At 39.7% G+C, this 19,295-nt stretch overlaps 1 protein-coding gene across 1 annotated transcript in view; it reads right to left on the bottom strand.

Annotated features, from left to right (window-relative positions):
* Window positions 1-18,008, bottom strand: part of CALCOCO2 (calcium binding and coiled-coil domain 2) — a 29,706-nt gene extending 11,698 nt beyond the window's left edge. Inside the window, exons 1-8 of the mRNA XM_083377058.1 lie at window positions 17,861-18,008; window positions 16,886-16,935; window positions 14,367-14,445; window positions 10,000-10,055; window positions 6,435-6,478; window positions 4,908-5,114; window positions 3,480-3,582; window positions 979-1,112 (exon numbers count right to left, since the gene is read on the bottom strand). Of these exons, the coding sequence (XP_083233184.1) occupies window positions 979-1,112; window positions 3,480-3,582; window positions 4,908-5,105 (435 nt within the window). The 5' untranslated portion in view covers window positions 5,106-5,114; window positions 6,435-6,478; window positions 10,000-10,055; ... (1 more) ...; window positions 16,886-16,935; window positions 17,861-18,008. The remainder of the gene's footprint in view (window positions 1-978; window positions 1,113-3,479; window positions 3,583-4,907; window positions 5,115-6,434; window positions 6,479-9,999; window positions 10,056-14,366; window positions 14,446-16,885; window positions 16,936-17,860) is intronic.
* Window positions 18,009-19,295: the final 1,287 nt, after the last annotated feature.

Below are 19,295 nucleotides of genomic sequence, written 5' to 3'. Positions count from 1 at the left end.
ACCGAAGTGCATGATATTAATATATATTTTTTATATTTTTTATATTTTAAAAAAAATTCCATTTATATCCCGCCCTTCTCCGAAGACTCAGGGCGGCTTACAAGCTTAGCAGTAGCCTTCATTCTATGTATATGCCTGCTTATTAGGGCTTTCACACACACCCCAAGGGGCATTATTACAAAGTCAGCTTAACTGCCCCCAACAATCTGGGTCCTCATTTTACCTACCTCGGAAGGATGGAAGGCTGAGTCAACCTTGAATATGTTCTGGAGAGGTGTCCTAGATCCTTCAGGACACCTCAACCCAGAAGTCATTACCAACAATATATAATAAACATTAGATGTTTATTATATATTGTTGGTAATGACTTCTGAGTTTATTAGCCTTTGATTACACGCAATGCTAACTGTATCGGCCAAAACAGTGCATCAAGGATATTTTTGATCTCTCTTGCTTTCTGCCTTTTTGACTTTATTTTATCTTTAAAACATTATAACACCCTTTTAGGAAAAAGATAATCCTTCTGATCTGGCTTCCATCATAGCATTTTTTTTTTAAAAAAAAACAATAGATTCCATACATTACGAATGGGCAGCTAGATGATTGGCATGTAGGGGTCTATATTTACATATTTACATGTATCTTGACAAACGTATCTCCACCTTATCTATAATCCGACTAGCAAAGAACTTTTGTCTCTCTTGATATTGAGATATTGCCATAAAAAACATCCAACATTCACATAAGAAACATCCAATAGAGTAAAAGTTATTTTTAAAAATAATCAAAATTAACCCTAAGTATATCTAGCAATTTGATGAAATAATTGTACGGGAAAGGCACTGAAAATACATTCAGAACAGAATATATCTATATACAGTGAATTCTCACACATTTGTCAGGGTGCAGCATGCTAACATGGTATATGGGAAAAGGCTTAAGCCATGTTATATCCGTGACATATTTGGCTGAACTAACCTCTTTAGTAATTACCAGCATGTCATCCTCAATCTCAGTACAAAATTGAAAAGGGACACTGGCCCCACGGATTTGCCCATCTTGATCAACATAGCAAAACTGATAATACTCATCATCCTTTGGCAGATAGTAGGCTGAAAGAACAAAAAGACACATTCCATGTTTAGAGTCTCAATCATTCAGAAGAAATACAAAAGTTAGCTATCTAACATTTAGTTATGGCTTACCCTTCAGTGGTAATCTGTTGGATTCCAAATGGAAGGAGGGTTGACAGCTTTTAAAATTTTTCTCTTTCCCAAGCAGCAAAGCTGACAGTTCTAGGTAAATATCTGACTAAAATTAAAATTAAGCCTAGTTCACCCACCCTTCTTTTCTTCATTTTTTGACTTCAGTCTCATATTGTTTATTCTTACTATCAACAGTGCTCTTGTATCTCAGACTCATGTCTCACCATAGTCACTGCTGAGGTGGGGAACAAATGATATAAGGAGCCTTGGTGGAGCAGTGGGCTAATGCCTCCTTAAGTAACACCAGCTGTCTGCAATTAGTGCAGGTTCGCATCCTACCAGGCTCAAGGTTGACTCAGCCTTCCATCCTTCCGAGGTAGGTAAAATGAGGACCCAGATTGTTGGGGGCAATTAAGCTGACTTTGTAATAATGCCGCTTGCGGGGGGGAAGCCCTAATAAGCAGGCATATACATAGAATGAAGGCTATTGCTAAGCACATTGATTTGTGCTTCTTAGATTGTAAGCCGCCCTGAGTCTTTGGAGAAGTGCGGGATATAAATGGGATTAAAATAAAATAAAATAAAAATATTACCAGATTTCCCAGGATACAATTACTGCTGAATTACAATCACTTCTCAACTTCCTTTTTTTTCTCTCCAGTGGTAAAAGTTACTGAACCAGGAAATACTAGCCCGTGTATACCATTATTAATTCCATTAGCACTAGGTGAAATTACACTTTTTATCTTCTATAGGAAGGAAAGATGACAGACAACTACCAGGATTTTGGGAATGACTTACAATACTATCAGTATCTAACTATTAATCTGGCAAAATAAAAACAATCCATAAAATAAACCTAGTAATTGGTTCCATAGATTCTTTTTAAAGGACTGTTAGTGCATAAAGCCTAGATTTTAAACCACCCATTTTGAATGCCACAGTGGCACTATATGCACAGTTGGATTTCAGCAGATAACAGTGTCATGATTACTGTGTCATGATAACAGTCAGTGTTGGCAGGGGGGCAGAGTTCGACCTCGAGGCCTCTCGCTTGTGGAGTCCCTCAGGGGTCGGTCCTCTCGCCTCTCCTGTTCAACATCTACATGAAACCGCTGGGTGAGATCATTTGTGGTTTTGGAGTTGGGTATCATCAGTATGCTGATGATACCCAGCTTTTCATTACGACCCCAAACCACCCCAGTGATGCCCTTGACGTGATGTCCCACTGCCTGGAGGCGGTTCGGGTCTGGATGGGGAGGAACAGGCTTCAACTCAACCCTGACAAGACTGAGTGGCTGTGCGTACCGGCATCTCGGGATATTCAGGATATCCCATCTCTTTCTATGGGGGGTGAGTTATTACCCCCCGTAGATAGGGCTCGCAACTTGGGAGTCCTCCTAGATTCACAGCTTTCTTTAGAAGACCATATAGTAGCTGTGACTAGGGGGGCCTTCGCCCAGGTCCGCCTGGTGCGCTAGTTGCGGCCCTATTTAGACCGGGATGCCTTACGTACGGTCACTCACGCGCTCGTGACCTCTCATTTGGACTACTGCAACGCTCTCTACGTGGGGCTGCCCTTGAAGACCACTCGGAGGCTCCAACTGGTACAGAATACAGCCGCGAGAGTTGTGTTGGGAGTTTCCCGATACTCCCATGTTACACCTCTGCTCCGCGAGCTGCATTGGCTTCCAGTTGTCTTCCGGGTGAGATTCAAGGTGTTGGTAATGACCTACAAAGCCCTACATGGCATGGGTCCGGAATACCTTAGGGAGCACCTGCGGCCGGCGTCAACTTCCCTCCGCCCAGTACGCTCCCACAGAGAGGGCCTCCTCAGGGTGCCACCGGTCAAAGAATGTTGACTGGTGGCCCCCAGGGGGAGGGCGTTCTCTGTGGGCGTGCCGGATTTATGGAACCATCTTCCGGTTGAGCTCCGGATGGTGCCCGACCTCCGCTCCTTCCGGCGCAATCTAAAGACTTACCACTTCGAACAAGCTGGCCTGGCCTGATGGGATGGGGTTGGGTTTTATTAATGTGTTTTAACCTATTTTTTAATGTGTTTTAACTTATTGTAAGAGTTGTGGGCATTTTGTTTAATCTCTTTTAATTTTTGTATTTTGTCTTTCAACATGTACTGCCCTGTTCACCGCCCTGAGTCCTTTGGGAGAAGGGCGGTATACAAATAAAAATAAATAATAAATAAATAAATAAATAAATACTGTAGCAAGTTTCCTGTTGCAAAACTGCACCTTTAATTCCCTTCCCATCACTGACCTTTAAAAAGCACCTGCTTTTGTTCAGCACAGCTGTTTTCAGAATCACTTGGCTCAGGGGCCCACATGAATGTATAGTATTCACGAGTTGTCTTCCATCCCACCTGTAAGGCAACAACAAAATGCATGTGAAGGCTTCTGATTCCTGCTCCAACTAGTCATCACCCAGCCTGGGTTTCTCCACACATACTGAAACTGCTAAAGCCTATATTAACTATGGATCTGGGGAACTACAATCCAAGCACATCTTCAAGGTATTAGGCTGGAGAAGACTGTTCAAATATTTTAGAGATACTGTGATGTATTCATTTTGCATCCTCTTATTAGTACCATCAAGTAGTTACTGAGTGAAGTAATTATAGACTGTATTCAGACACAGCAATCTTATGTGAAATTTATATTGGAAGAAGGGAGAAGTGTTCCATGTGGCCCTATTGGTTTGTTGTAAGGGTCTTCAAACTTGGCCCTTTTATGACTCATGGACTTCAACTCCCAGAATTCCTCAGCCAGTGTGCCTGGCTGAGGAATTCTGGGAGTTGAAGTCCATGAGCCATAAAAGGCCTGAGTTTGAAGACCCATGGTTTGCTGTATCCAAGGAGAGAGGAAAGCCTTCATCTTTGAAATTACAATGAATAGGAATGAATTACCTACACTAGCAGCAGGGCTAGAATCAACTCCTAGCAGTTTTGAAGACAGATAGGAAGACTGTAAGGCTTTCAGAGAACAAACTTATTCCTAACATATCTTGTCCATCTCTTTTGCTTTGAAGCACCTTTGACCTCGCAAAATGTTTAATCTGCATTTCAAGGAACCCGAAGTGGCATAACCTGTCATTCTGCTGAAATACCATTTTCCATGAAGGACTTCAGAGAACTTTAAGTCTCTTATTTTGGTCTCTGGATTACTTCAGGAATTCTCCCTCAAAGGGTAGGTACTTTTATTAATAGTACCCATCCACATTTTTTGGAAAAATAATGTTCAACACTTCAATAGAGCTTTGGGGGGAGAACCATAATAGATAAATGTTGGCTTGGTACCAACTGGTAAACAGCTGAAAATGGCACAAGCACTACTTAAGTGCTAAAAAGATATATAATTTATTAACAGAAAACTGAAAGTTGAATGGAAAAGATTAGCTTCCCTCCTGTATTATTTCTTGTCCTCAAGATATGGATCTCGGAGAAACCTGAAAAACTACCAAATCTCAATTTTCCTAAAAACCTGAATTATTGTCTCCTGATGCCTTTATCAAAAGAGATCAACCACCTACAAGATTTTTGGGGGCAATATACTGACTCTGTAAACTGCATAGAAAGGGCTGCAAAGCACTATGAAGCAGAATATAAGTCTAAATATTATTGCTATTGCTACATCAGTTCCAATGGCTGTGTTTTACAATTCAAACATCAGTGGTTTTTGAGAAACTTACTCTGAATATGCCCACCCAGTCCTTCTTGCGAGGTGTGAAGTATTGGGAAAGGTTATAACAGCAAGTTATATCTGTTCCAGGAGCATAGAATTTCTCTATGTTTGCAAAGACAACCTGAGAAAAATTACAGCTTTCCAACATGACAGCAGAAGTAGGCGGTTCCTCCAAATTATTACATGCACAAAACATATCCTCCATATTGAAATCCTATAAAGAAAAGAACGAGAGAGAGAGAGAGAGAGAGAGAGAGAGAGAGAGAGAGAGAGAGAGAACACACAAAGGCAAGACACTTAAAAACTGTTCTCATCAATCTTGACCTCATGATGCAAAGTTGTGCATTACTTTCTTGGAGCTATATGAACATCTTAAATTTCTGTTATTGGCAATTATTACTGAAAACAGCAAGATACTGTACTCCATATTAAGATGAATCCATAGTGCACTTTAACGTCTTAGCAACCTGTGCTGTCCATGTAATGATGTTATTACTAACATTTTTAAAATGTTGATTAAGAAATTAAGTAGCATTATTTAAAACATGTTCAAAGATTTCTGATCATCAAAATTATCTTATGACAATGTGCATGTAAGTGACTTTCTTATGGAATATGATAGGGTGGTAGCAGGGTTAAGGATAACATTCATAAGAAATCATACAATGAAAGAGACTTGCATAGGAGAACAGCCCAGCAAACTATGCCCTCATTCTTCTAAAATAAATAGCAAACTCATTTTTAAAAATAATACTCCTTTTGCAATCAGAATGATATTGTCAAGCCCAAACAGTAGAGCAACATCCCCACACTACTTGCTTTCTTTTGGAAACAGATAGATAAGGTTCCATGAAGCTGCTGTGTGTGTGTGTATGTCAGTGCTGGAGCTCTTGCAACTGCATAATTTTTAAGACTAATTCCCCAACTGATTCCTCTGCCCTGCCTGGCTGGACATTTCCCAACAGATGCCAGCCACATGGTCAAGAGAGAAATAACAGCAGGCTGAGAACTACAGATTGTCAACAGATACAGAATGAGTTACAGAATGAGGTTGGAATGGGAAATGCAAGGGGGAGTAATAAAATCAAATTGAATGCCTCCAATGGGATCAACTCCCAACAGCCCTGTCCAGCACAGCCAATGGCAAGGGATAGATGTAGTAATTCTGTACTTCTTACCACACAAAATATTATCAGGGAAGAAAACATGGCTGAATGGAGCAAGTATACCTACTTAGTGTCTGGCACTGCAACATTTTATTTTATGACCATAAAGTGAAACACTGAATTTCTCAAACCTCCTTTCCCAGAAACACTATGTTTATAGCTTCCCTTCCCACTTTCCTGTAGCTGATTGGTAATTAGTGCAGCCTACAACTATCTTTTTGGGAGATATCTTTACCTGCATCCCTTATCTCCAGCATATGCAATAGGACTCACTATGGTCTATGGTCTTACTTGCAAATAATTAGGACATCATAATAGTAAAATAATAATGATGAAAAAGAAAACTAAATTCTATAATGCCAGCTCACCTTGTAGCCTTTAAAGGATGTGATTAGAGAAAATAGCGCCTCTTCTTTAAGAACAGGATAAAAAACATAAATCTACCATTTAAAAATAATGTTATTTTTAAGAAAAAAGAAATTAGAACTTTCAACTTTACACAATCAAATGTAAATCCCTTCTCAATTAATAGGAAATGAAAATAAATAGGAAATTATTTTGTTTGCCCAAAATTCATTTCTGATTCTTTTACTATTATCATTCATTAAAGTCTGAAAAACATCTCTAGTCAACTTATAATTCAGTTGATTTTCATCAACATTGATGATAGTGATTTCTACTTTGTCATAATTTTAGTCCTTTAATTAAACTGTACATTTTTACTTTCTTGCATATACTTATCAATTCCACAAAATCAGACCACCATCATTCAGATCTGTTATAGCTTTCCTCTTCTTTAGTTTTGCAGACATATTTTTGTTATATTTTTGCTTTTTATCATTTTTCTCCTTACATTCCAAGATGCAATTTTCTTGGAGATATTAGATGGGCCTCTAAATATTGATCTCTGATGCGTATAATGATTAAGTTAATTAAAACATTTACGAAGCACTTTTCAGTAAAATAAAGTCTAGCCTAAATTACCTGTTGTTGCATCTGTGCCATATCTATAACAGTAATGGTAGTGCCACTCAGTTTGAGCAAATTTTGGACGATATGCATAAGCACAAGCATTGTCCAGTTTACCCCCAAGTACGGTTATACTATTCTCTGCAAACTAGCCTGTTTAGAGATTACCTTGCAAGCCAACATAATATTACTTGCATTACTAGAGGTTTTTAAGAAGATATTGGGCAATCATTTGTTCAAAATATTTTAGGGTCTCCAGCTTGACCAGAGGGCTGGACTAGAAGACCTCCAAAGTCCCTTCCAATGATTCCATTCCATCCCATTCTAATTTGGAACAATAAGATTCCAAATGCATATTGATACATTCAAAATGCAGTATTTATAAATATAAAATGTTCTAGTCTACTTCAATAGATTTCAGGGGGAAGTCAAAGATAAAAGCAATCAAAACAAACCAGAAGTAATAAAAATGTAGCTACATGAGTGCAATGAGCTGTGCAGTCCAAAATAAAGGATGGTTAAGACAAAGTCAGGTCTACTATAGCTAGGAAGAATGCCTAGTTTTCACTTAGCCTAGTGAGAGCCGGGCATATTTGGCTTATTGGTTTGCTAACAAATCATTAGGAGCTTTTGTAAATCATGAATGTGCTACTCCATTTGTTTGTGCTTTTGCTAGTTACTAGCAGTTAACTGACCTCTTCTTTAGCAAATGCTAGTAGAAGCTAAAGGGGCTGACCACAAACACTTCACAGATTAATTGCAAATGCTTGCTACATAGACTAGCTGGCAGAATGTGGCTTTGTATCCTTGTGAAGGAATTCTGCAAATGGGCCTGTTAATGGAACAAAGGAAAGTAACATGGCATTTAGCTGAGTTTAACAATGTGTTGGCAAAGGCTCAAAGGTAAAAGAAAGTTATCATTAGTAGGTTAAAAAACACACCCAGAGGTGGAGAACCTAATTAATTAAGTGTTCCCCCACGCACATTATAGGATATTAGCCTAAACCGTGCATGCCTTAAAACAAGGAACAGGTTATAGAAGATCAGGATATTCTGATGTGAACATGTGATTTTATGGCATAAAAAGAGCTTGCGGAATTTCAACAGGTACACTTGATTTGAACTTGGGTCCCAAGTGTATTCCTTTATTTCTATAACAGAAATAAAGAGTTTGCATTACACCTTATTCTGCATGAATTCATTGCCCTATAGCAGGGGTGTCAAACTCAATTTCATTGAGGGCCGTATCAGCATTGCGGTTGCCCTCAGGGGGCCAGGTGGGTATGGCCAGGGTGGATGTGGCCTACTGGGTGGGTGTGGCTAGAGTGCGTATGGCCTACTGGGTGGGCGTGGCCAGCTCTACATCGTTTGCATCAAGGGTGCCTATGGGGGCCTGGGCAGGAGTGGGACAGATCTGAGGGTCTCTGGCAGAAGGAGGGTCTCTGGGCCAGGGCCAAGGCAGTGGGGGCCGTTCCCTCACTGTTTCCAGGATGGCTTCGCGGGCTGAATCCGGCCCCTGGGCCTTGTGTTTGACATGTCTGCCCTATAGTGATGGTTAACTTGAACCTGGTCTTGGATTGGGCCAACAGTTGAAACAAAAATACTGGTGTTAACATAGTTTCCTTGGAAAGAACACTGAAAAATAGGGAGGCCACAGCCAAGAAAAGAATTTCTCATTTACCGTATGATGTACCATTGTTTGATACACAGACTGCCCTTCTTCCCCCACAAAAAAGATTTAGGCAGATGTGCTCCTTTCAAATAGTTCCCTGTTTCCTTCAGAGCTGTGCTGATACTTAACTAGCAAAACAGCATTATCCAGGCAAATCAGGAAGTTTTCTCAGCATACAACACAAGATTTGCAAATGTCCTTACAATTTTAAAAGAACTTAAGGAATAAAGAGTGTTTTCCCCTACCCCAAAATAGCCTGAGTAAGGAGAGATTTCAGGACAGGAATCCCGCTAGCCAGCGGCTAATCAAAGCTACAACTTCCTGTCTAATTCTATTACATTTATGGAACATTTATTTAGACTGGGATAGGAACTGTGTAAAGGGAAAGTGTCTCTAATTTCTTTTGGCCAATTAAATCATTGATTGCGGTAGATAAACCTTTTGGATTGGGGGCACTTTTGGAATTTTGAGAGTTCTTATAAACCCATAAAATAAATAAACCCCTGCAGATATCCTCCTCATGAAAGACACCGACAGACAAAAAATGCCCACAAATCCCTGCTTTCCAAATGTCTCATTGGCATTTTGTGGCGCCTACAGATATTTCCTTAATAAAATAATGCTAGAATTTTGCATTTTACAGCATACGCTCTTCCTATCTGCTTTTTATTTTTTAAAAGACAGAGAAGCTGATAGATGTGTAGGGAGATTATGAGTTCAAGTTCCGCCTTAGCCATGAAAGCCAGCTAGGTGACTTTGAACAGTCATTCTCTCTCAGCCCAACCTACCTCAGAGGGATGGAAAATAGGAGGAGGAAGGTGTGCTGGATATGTTTGCTACCTTGAGTTATTTGTAAAACTAATAAAAGTGGGATACAAATAAATAAATAAAACAAAAAAATGGGAAGCTGCACAATTGTTGATGACACAGATTTACGTATATATTGCTTTTACATTTTTATGAAAGATGAGAAAAACATGCCTTAAAATTATCTATACAAACACTCATATAAGCCTCCTTGAGCAATAGAGTTTTGGGAGAGACAATAAGGCAGGGGTGTCAAATTGCCAGCCCATGGGCCAGATGCGTCACGTGGAAGCAGCATCCACCCCAGCTCTGGTAAGGGGGGGAAAAGTCGTGATAGGTCACGGCACATCACACGATGTGGCAAGTTTGACACCCCAGCAATAAGATGATGCAACAATGCATTTATTAATAGCTATTTCAATGGTTTGGATTTAACTGGGAACAGGAACTTTGGAAACTGCAGGGACACAAGCAGCATTGCCTACCTCTGTTTCCAGATTTGTACAGCTGTGGTGGAAACCTCTGAGGCAGCTTAGTGATGCTAGAAAAAGATATGACACATTAATGAAGTGCAGACAGGTGATTGTTTGAGTCCCAAAGTATCTTTTCACAATCTAATTCAAAGCATAGCACAAAGCAACCCACTCGTTACTCTTTAAAGTATTACAAAATCCTCTGACAATTCTCTATAAACTAATCATAATGAATGGAGTCATGCACAGGATTGGATACAATTGGGATGTAGCAATGAGGATGCTGGTGGTGTCAGGGATCAGGTTGAGCACACAATAGCTCTAAGCAGAATGGATATCAAGTTAAGCAAGTCCATGAAGCTTACCAAAAATAACTTCTAACTTCCCAAGCAACAAGTAGCTGATTGATGTTACCGGTATTTATAGGAGAAATTTAAAATATGGTAAATATACAAGGAAAATGTCTGGAAGAACATAAGCCGCCAGTCTGGAAAAGAAGAAAAAGTTCCCAATGAATTACTGCAGTCCTCTCTTTTTTATATCTGGAGTTTGGAATAAAGATCAATGTCCTCCTAATAGTCATTAGCAGAGAAGAACAGAAGTGGCCCTACAAAGAGAAAAAAATTCTTAAAACAGCCATTAGAATAAGTATTAGAACATTTAATCTGAGCGTTTACCCATTTACTTAGATTGAGAAACCACATCTTGTTTTAAGACTTGTTGACTTTCTTACTCTTCACTATTCACAGGCATTGGAGACAGCTTGCCCGGAGAAGTGAGATAAGGTATATACCCCAAGGACAGCTTCTCATTAGATAAATGTGTTTTTACAAAAGTTAGATGCAAGAAAGAAAGGAGGTTCTTGATGTGGAATCATGTGAGGAGGGATAGGGGGTTGGTAAAGAAGGGACAGACTGTTATGTCTATAACTTGGGCTGGATGGATAGATGTTTGCCACTGCCCATCAAACAGTTTGCTTTCATTATTCTTGACTTAATTACATACAACTGTCTGATTTTTTTAATCATCCCAGCTCAGAATGAACTTGGTAAGAACAAGGAAATTCCAACACAGCCTCAAAAAATATGTTGGTAATTGTTAATAGTAGCAAAGCAAAGAGTCGGATCAAAGTAGTTAATTACCAAAGTGTGCTACTGCTTGTTCATTATTCCTTTTATTAAAGTAAGAATTTATACAAGACAAGTTCCCATGGATTTGGATCTTGATGGTCTTTAAGTTTAGTGCACAGGACTGCACTGTATTTTTTCATTCAATTCCCATAACAGGTGGGACTGACTCTGGTGACAGGAGGGGGAAAAAAGCACTAATACTTGTAAACTGGTGGGTGGAGTTTCACTTTTGACCAATAAGATGATTTGCTGGATTTGCTCAACAGACAATAGGAGCAACTCATTTGGGAAGGGGCTACATAAGAATTGGAAAACAGCACTTCATTATGATCTGCCTCCTCTCAACATATACAGTTAATGGAAGCCCATCCCATTTTAATACTGTTGCTGTCACTATTTTAGCAAATAGTAAGCATCATGCCTTTCTCAAATGATTTACTTTTTACTTTTCCAGTGTTTTACTTTAAGAGAAGGAGTCTTTTATAACTAAAGCCAGAGTTGCTGTCAAGATCAGTAATGTGATCTGCAAATGAAACTAAAGCCACAGAGGCTTAAAATCAAGTGTAGGCCAGAAAACATTTCTTGGTAATGCAAGTAAATCTAATGGCAACATAGCTTTGGTCTCAGCAGTTTCTTCCAAGCAACATTTTTTAAACAGCCATATATGCTTTCTGCTCAGACTTTGGGAGCCCCCTGATTGATTGGAAAGACAGGCCTATATCTCTTTTGGCCCTGTAGTATTTGGCAAATCCTTATTTCAGCATAACATAACTTGATTCACTGAAATAAGGCAGCTTTCACCCACCAAGGGCTCTCTCCATGTGTCCTGGTCTACAATTCTCTTCACCTAAAATTTGGGCTGAGGATGAGTGAAATAGCCTATGTAGCTGCAAGGCAGTAGGCAGGAAAAGGTGTTCATAGGAGACAGAGCTCCATGGAGCAGCTCTTAAGGACCCCAAATAATGGTCAGGAAGACATTACATTCTGAAAATAGCAATAGAAGCTCAATACACAGCTCTTCAGATGATGCTGGACCATAATTTTCAGCTGCTAAAGTGAGCATGACTAAACTATAGGGAAGTATAGTTTAGTTCATCAACATCAGGTTGATGCTGATGTTGAATTCCATAATTAATATGTTGAAAGGAATATAACTGATACCATCCCCTTAGGGATGCTGCTGCTTCTCATGGCTCCTGAGCTTTTAATACTCATTAAAAGATGTATCAATATTGCAGGAGGGAGTTAACTAAGTTGTAATTCTATTATAAACAATTTTTATAAGCATCTCTTCCAGCAGTTGCTGGGCTGAAAAGGATGATTGTAGTGGTTAAAGTATTGAGCTATTATTGGGAAAGCCCATGTTTAAGTCTTTTTCAATCACTGAAACTTAAGCTTGGTTCAAACATATTAAAACAAATTCTCAAACTCAGGATTTGGGTCTCCGAATATAACACATATATTTACGGAAACTTTAGTAAGCTGTCAAAAAACAGCTATGAAATAGAATTATGAGGTATTTATTCACATGACGAATAAGTAAAAATAACAAGATCTTGTACTAAATACAACAAATAATCCATCTGCATAGCCATAAGTGAAATCAGGTATAAAGATATTAGTCAATATGCAATGTTGTTGTTAGTTGCGAAGTCGTGTCTGACCCATCGCGACCCTATGGACAATGTTCCTCCAGGCCTTCCTGTCCTCTACCATCTTCTGGAGTCCATTTAAGCTCACACCTACTGCTTCAGTGACTCCATCCAGCCATCTCATTCTCTGTCGTCCCCTTCTTCTATTGCCCTCAATCTTTCCCAACATTAGGCTCTTCTCCAGTGAATCCTTCCTTCTCATTAGGTGGCCAAAGTATTTGAGTTTTAGCTTCAGGATCTGGCCTTCTAAAGAGCAGTCAGGGTTGATCTCCTCTAGGAGTCAATATGCAATACCTGTAGTTAATTATTTGCACACATTCACAGCAACTATATACATTTGCTATTTTATTGATAGTATACGCTGCTGGCTGGGGCATTCTGGGTATTGAAGTCCACCTGTCTTAAAGTTGCTGAGTTTGATAAGTAGATCTGGGACTAAGTGCAGGATTGAACTAGATAATCTCCATAGTCACTTCAAACACAATTATTCTATGAGTCTTTCAGTTAACTCCATTTTAAAGAGAAAAGCAGGCTTGCTTTCATTGTACAATTCCTCAATTTTGATATTTAGTTTGAGATTTTCAATCATGCTCCACATTTATTTTTCACTATGTATGTTTTTTTTCAAACAGCAAGTGCAGAATTCAGGATGCAACATTACTGGAAATCTGATTTTCAAAAAGGTATCAGAAAACAGATCAGGAATTAACAAAAAATACCTCATTTCAGTTTAGTACTGAAAAATTTAATCATACATTTGTATTTCTGCTTTAATCTGGAAAGATAACAGACAAAGAGTGATTTGTTGCCTGCTAACATCAATGAGTGACAATTATATGAGTCTTCTAATGGAGGTGAATGAAGAAATCTGATTGACATTGTTACTTACTGCTTCCCATGATCTCCAATTCTTTATTGTGCTTGATGTTTGTAAATCAGTTTTACAGTTACTTCCCCCCTACAGTGTTGAGCCCCTTCTCCCTTCCTCTCCTGATTCCCTTTGCAGAATGAGAGCCAAGTTAAGAATTTTGCACAGGAACTATCTACCCTCCAAGCATGATCCATGCTACCTTTAAACTAAGCACAAAGCATTCTTGCTCTTGGGCACATTCTTATTGAGAAAGGAGGGCAGAACAAAGTTCCTCCAGACTATTCAGATATGGTTGCAAACTATTTTGCAGCCAAGATCACTTGTATTCATTCTGTGTTACACTCCATATTGGCAGAAGCAAGAAAGAAATCAGGGCAATGCCTTGAAAGGAAATAAATTATCTTAACCTTGCGTAATCCCAGGAAGGTGGGGGGGGGTGGGCAGGGATATTAACAGCATGACCTTTACCTTCCGTAAATTCAATCCACGTTAGCTGGACTTTTTCAGGCTATCCTACCACCACCATAACCACTACCCACACTGAAGTGGCCCTCATACTTCTAGGGCTTAGTAAAATAATAATTAGATAAGAGCCAACTGCTCAGTGAGAAAACATTTTATATGTTTTATTTTTTTTAAAGAACTAAAGCCAGTACACCCTCTTTAACAATTGAAACTATGGGATTACTAATTGTGTCAGGAGACCGTCAAATAAGTACTACTTACCAAACAGCAGAAAGAGTTCTGAACTTGTGGTTTTCTTAACAGTTTTGTGACAGGCTGAAACTGAGTTCGATGTCCCTGACTAGAGATGCAAACGAAATTCAGTATTAATTGCAAAGAATCTAAATCTCTGCATCTACACGTAAGTGGATTATATCTGCCTGAACTATGCTGTGGCATGTGACATCCATCAGCTGTAGCCACAAACATTTTACAATTGTTATTTTCAGCCTTGTTTTTTATAAAACCACCACCACACCGGAAGTCAGCATGCCCTGATGCTTCTTATGGATGGCTCGTCTGAGTTTTTGTAACATTTCACAGTAGACTTCTGAAGTGATGGTCGAACCACACTCCATGAACTTCACTAGCAGTACCCCTTTGGTTTCTTCACATCTGGCAGGATTTTCTATGGCACCACTTCCAGCATGGTGTCGGTTCATTATAATGCTCACCCGCACACCGCTAGATGCACCCAAAAACTTTTGAAGCAGTTCCGTTGGAATGTTTTTGATCACTCCCCCCCCATAGCCCAGATTTGGCGCCGAGCGACTACTACTAAGGAATTTCAAACCTTGTAAGATGTTATGACAAGTGCCTCAATGTGAATGGCGATTATGTCAAAAAGTAATGTAATGTTGTAGATTTCTAATGTGTATAATAAAAGTTCTGTATTTGCGAGCGTCTGTCATTGATAACCAAATGGAGGTTTATTTCCAATTGCCCTGGTACATGGATAAGTCCATGCAGTTTTCCGGGAAGGATTTTCAGAAGTGATTTTTCATTGTCGTCTTTTCAGGGCTGAGTGGTGACAGGCTTAAGGTTACCCAAGTGACTTTATATCTAAGACAGGGCTGAAACTTGGGTTCTCCCACTTCTAGTCTATCATGTTAAACACCATGTAGTTAAAAACTACACACCATTCTGCCAGGAGGAATGGGAAAGAGAGGAGAGGACAAACAATAACATGATGGTGATGCTAAGGAGATATGGTGGAGATGGGGAGTGGACTGTTCATGGGGAAAGTGATTGTACCATTCAAAACCAAAGTGCCCTATGTCCTGCCCCAATGCCTAGTGATCAAAGCTCTAGTGGTCCCAGGTTTGGGACATTACTGTTGAATGTAATCAAGTCTGTAATAAAGCTCCTCTCATTTGTGATTTTGTGAATGAAAAGGCTGAACTTGCATATATTACTGCAACTTGGTTGAGCATGTGTGTGTGTGTGTGTGTGTGTGTGTAATTTGAGCATTTTCTCAGAAACTCTTTTTGGCTGGGTAATAGTACTTGCATATTTCTGTCAAAATAATTTTTACTTTCGGCACTGGGCAAGCTCCAACTCCTATTGCTATTGATCAGAAATGGAACAAGTTTTTCAGAGTTCTGATAATACATTAGAAAGAAGGTTAAAGTAATCATACAAGTGTTATTTTACTCTTATGAGTGTTCTTTCAAATGAGAAACTAATAGGTAGCCAAATTAAGGAAGCAGAACATTCCACATCCCAGCAGAAGCTCTAAAAGAGCCATAATTGTTAAAAAGACACTTTGAGGGAGATGGATGGTTTAGAAACGGGAAATATAAATAAAATAAAAATAAAATACAAAGAAAACCTAAATTCTTTGGAAACTCAGCTTGTTTGCTATATTATGGACTCTAGCCATGCCGCCACTCTTTTTCCTTGGACTACTAAACAGCACACTAGTCTAATATGTAAATATAGAATACAGCATTTCTTTCTGAATATGGAGAAAGTGTTGGGAAAGCAAATTCTCCCTGAGCAGATGCTATAAATAAAGACTAGGACAAAAAAGAAGTTGGGAACTTTCAATTATACAAATATGTATGATAGGACAGTCAACACTTCATTCATTAGATTTAAGCAGCTGTCAGGATTATTGCAGGAAAAACTCTGAACTATTCAGCAAGAACTTGTTGGAAAATGAGCAAGGTATAGCTTTAATCTAATGATCTATAAAAATAGAAGGCACCAAATCCAATCCGAGACTCTCCCCTCAACATTTTCTACTGCTTAGACATGATTAAGGAGAAGCAAAAAAATAAAACTATGCAATTATGAAACCTGATGCTGGATTTCGTAAGGTATTATTTCAAACCCCATTCCTATGAGGATGCTATCTTCTATACCAGACATGTCAAACACAAGGCCTGGGGGCCAGATCTGGCCCGCGAAATGGTTTCATGCGGCCCGCGAAGCCATCCTGGAAACAGTGAGGGAACAGCCCCCGCTGCCTTGGCTCTGGCCTAGAGACCCTCCTTCTGCCAGAGACCCTCAGATCTGTCCCACTCCTGCCCAGGCCCCCATAGGCACCCTTGATGTGAACGATGTAGAGCTGGCCACGCCCACCCAGTACGCCATACGCACTCCAGCCACGCCCACCCAGTAGGCCACACCCACCCAGGCCATACCCACCCGTCCCCCTGAGGGCAACTGCAATGCTGATGCGGCCATCAATGAAATTGAGTTTGACACCTATACATTCAAACAATTAGCTCACCTACCTTGTTATCCCAGCAGGTACTAGTTTTCTACTGATTGAGGCAAGTCCTATCTGTAAAAGTCAGAAGAGGAAATAGAGCTCTAACATATGCAAAACAACTGCTTTATAACCTTTAATGCTTTGTATAACTCTATATAACTTGTCTCAAAGTTCCTCTCACTTTGGTATTCTTAGGGGAAACCTAGCAATAAAGCAATAAAGTGGAAAAGGCATATCATAATGCTAATATGCTGTACAAGACTTCTTACACGCATCTTCTCCATGGTCTATCAGAATTTTGCAAATAAATACAGTTCATTTTCCGGAACTGCCTTGAAGGATTGGGCATGCATGCGCACAGAATTCCTGGAGAGAAATCAAAGCAAAAGTGGAACAGGAACTTTGATGCACTGTTCCCCAAAGAATTCCTGACCACTATACATTACAGCAGCAAGTAACAGTTAATGCCCTTTGCTTTCTGAGACCCAATAATCATTGAATCACATTTCCCAATAAGTTGTGGTAGAAATCAGAAAAAACACAGTAAATATACTATATCCCCTAGATGTCTGTCCTGAAAAGTCGAAATGGAATCCATTTGAAGGGCATCAAGTTGGATGACTATGTCTTACAGAACTAGGTCAGGGGTAGGCAACCTTGGCTCTTTTATGAGTCATGGACTTCAACTCCCAGAATTTCTGAGCCAGCCGGTGGTTAGCTATGCTGGCTCAGGAATTCTGGGAGCTGAAGTCCATGACTCATAAAAGAGGCAAGGTTGCCTAGCCCTCAACTAGGTGAACAGTCATTCCGGAACAATCAATATAGCAGCAAACCAGAGAAGCAAAATACACAGCTAAAGTATAACAATGTGACCTTCTTTATAACGTCCCTTCTGGACTTTCACCCCGTCTTTTAAAAGCACTTTTTCTTCGTCGTACCTGCTAACGAAATTGTTAATTTGTTGCTAGAACAAAACTTTTCTTAACTTCCTACTCACGTCTTTGCCGGTGGTTAGCAGAACCGAAGATCTCCCACTAGAACTGCAGACTGCTCAAAACGAATGACGCACGCAACTCCACTCACAGTAAGAAACGCTTTCCCGATTTATGAAGAAAAACGAAACTCCCACGCCCATTGTGGGATGCTACAACCGAAGCTTTGCAAGGTATACTGGGAAATGTAGTTTTGTAATAATAATAAAAAAGCTTTCTTCCAGGCATTCTTCGCCGACCTTCTTTCCAGATGTGTGCAAATGCAGCACGCGGCGCCTATAATCTTCTGAGTTAATAACGGTTGGGATTCAGGACTGAAGGTCAAGAGCCTCTTTTAGTAGATCCTTCAGATCAAACTCAAACTGAAGCTTGTTCATTTGTAATACAAATGATAAGAGACTTATTTCCTCACTTTTTTTCCTTGTGAAAATATGCTTTACACTTAGCTGCTTTTCTTAAAGCATCTCACAAACATTTTAATGTACATTTTTCTTTCATTATTATGGGCAAATTTCAATTCTACCCTAGGAATTAACCAAAACAGAAAGCAAGAAAGAATGAAGTGAAAATTGGCCCTTGGTCTCAGTTTTGTCATTACAAGTCTGCAAAGAATACCATCTAAGTTGCATGTGTTGAGTTGTTATCTTAGTAAACTTAGAAAAGAACTCTTTGGTGGATCTCATGCACAGGTAGTGACTTAGGTCCACTGTTTCCAAAATATAAGGCTGTTAAATATCTCCTCCTGGTGGTATCTGAGCGAATTGACATATTTATTTATTTATTTATTTATTTATTTATTTATTTATTTATTTATTTATTTATTTAATTTTTATACCGCCCTTCTCCCGAAGGACTCAGGGCGGTGTACAGGGCAATACAATAAAATACAATATATAAAAATTAAAAAGATATTAAATACAATAGCCCAATTTAATAAATTACAAAACGTTAAAAAACCCCCAAACCCATCAGAACAGGCCGGCTTGTTCAAATAAATATCTTTTTAGGTCCCGTCGGAAGGAGCGAAGGTCAGGAGCTGTCCGGAGCTCCACCGGTAAACGGTTCCACAGGTCTGGCGCGCCCACAGAGAATGCCCTCCCCCTGGGGGCCGCCAGTCGACACTCTTTCACCGACGGCACCCTAAGGAGGCCCTCTCTGTGGGAACGCACTGGACGAAGGGAAGTTGATGCCGGCAGCAGATGTTCCCGTAAGTAACCCAGACCCATGTCATTTAGGGCTTTATAGGTCATAACCAGCACCTTGAATCTTACCCGGAGGGCAACTGGAAGCCAATGCAGCTCACGGAGTAGAGGTGTTACATGGGAGTATTGGGAGACTCCCACCACATATGAGCTTGATGTAAAAAGATTGCTGGACAGAGCATAGTATATTGCACAAATAAATGTACATTTTTCTTGAGTGATGATCAGTGCTGATCCC

The sequence above is a fragment of the Vipera ursinii genome (assembly GCF_947247035.1).
Source record: "Vipera ursinii genome assembly, chromosome: Z".
NCBI lineage: Eukaryota > Metazoa > Chordata > Lepidosauria > Squamata > Viperidae > Vipera > Vipera ursinii.
Note: the sequence above shows the minus strand (reverse complement) of the source record. Positions and strands in the feature narration are given on the sequence as shown.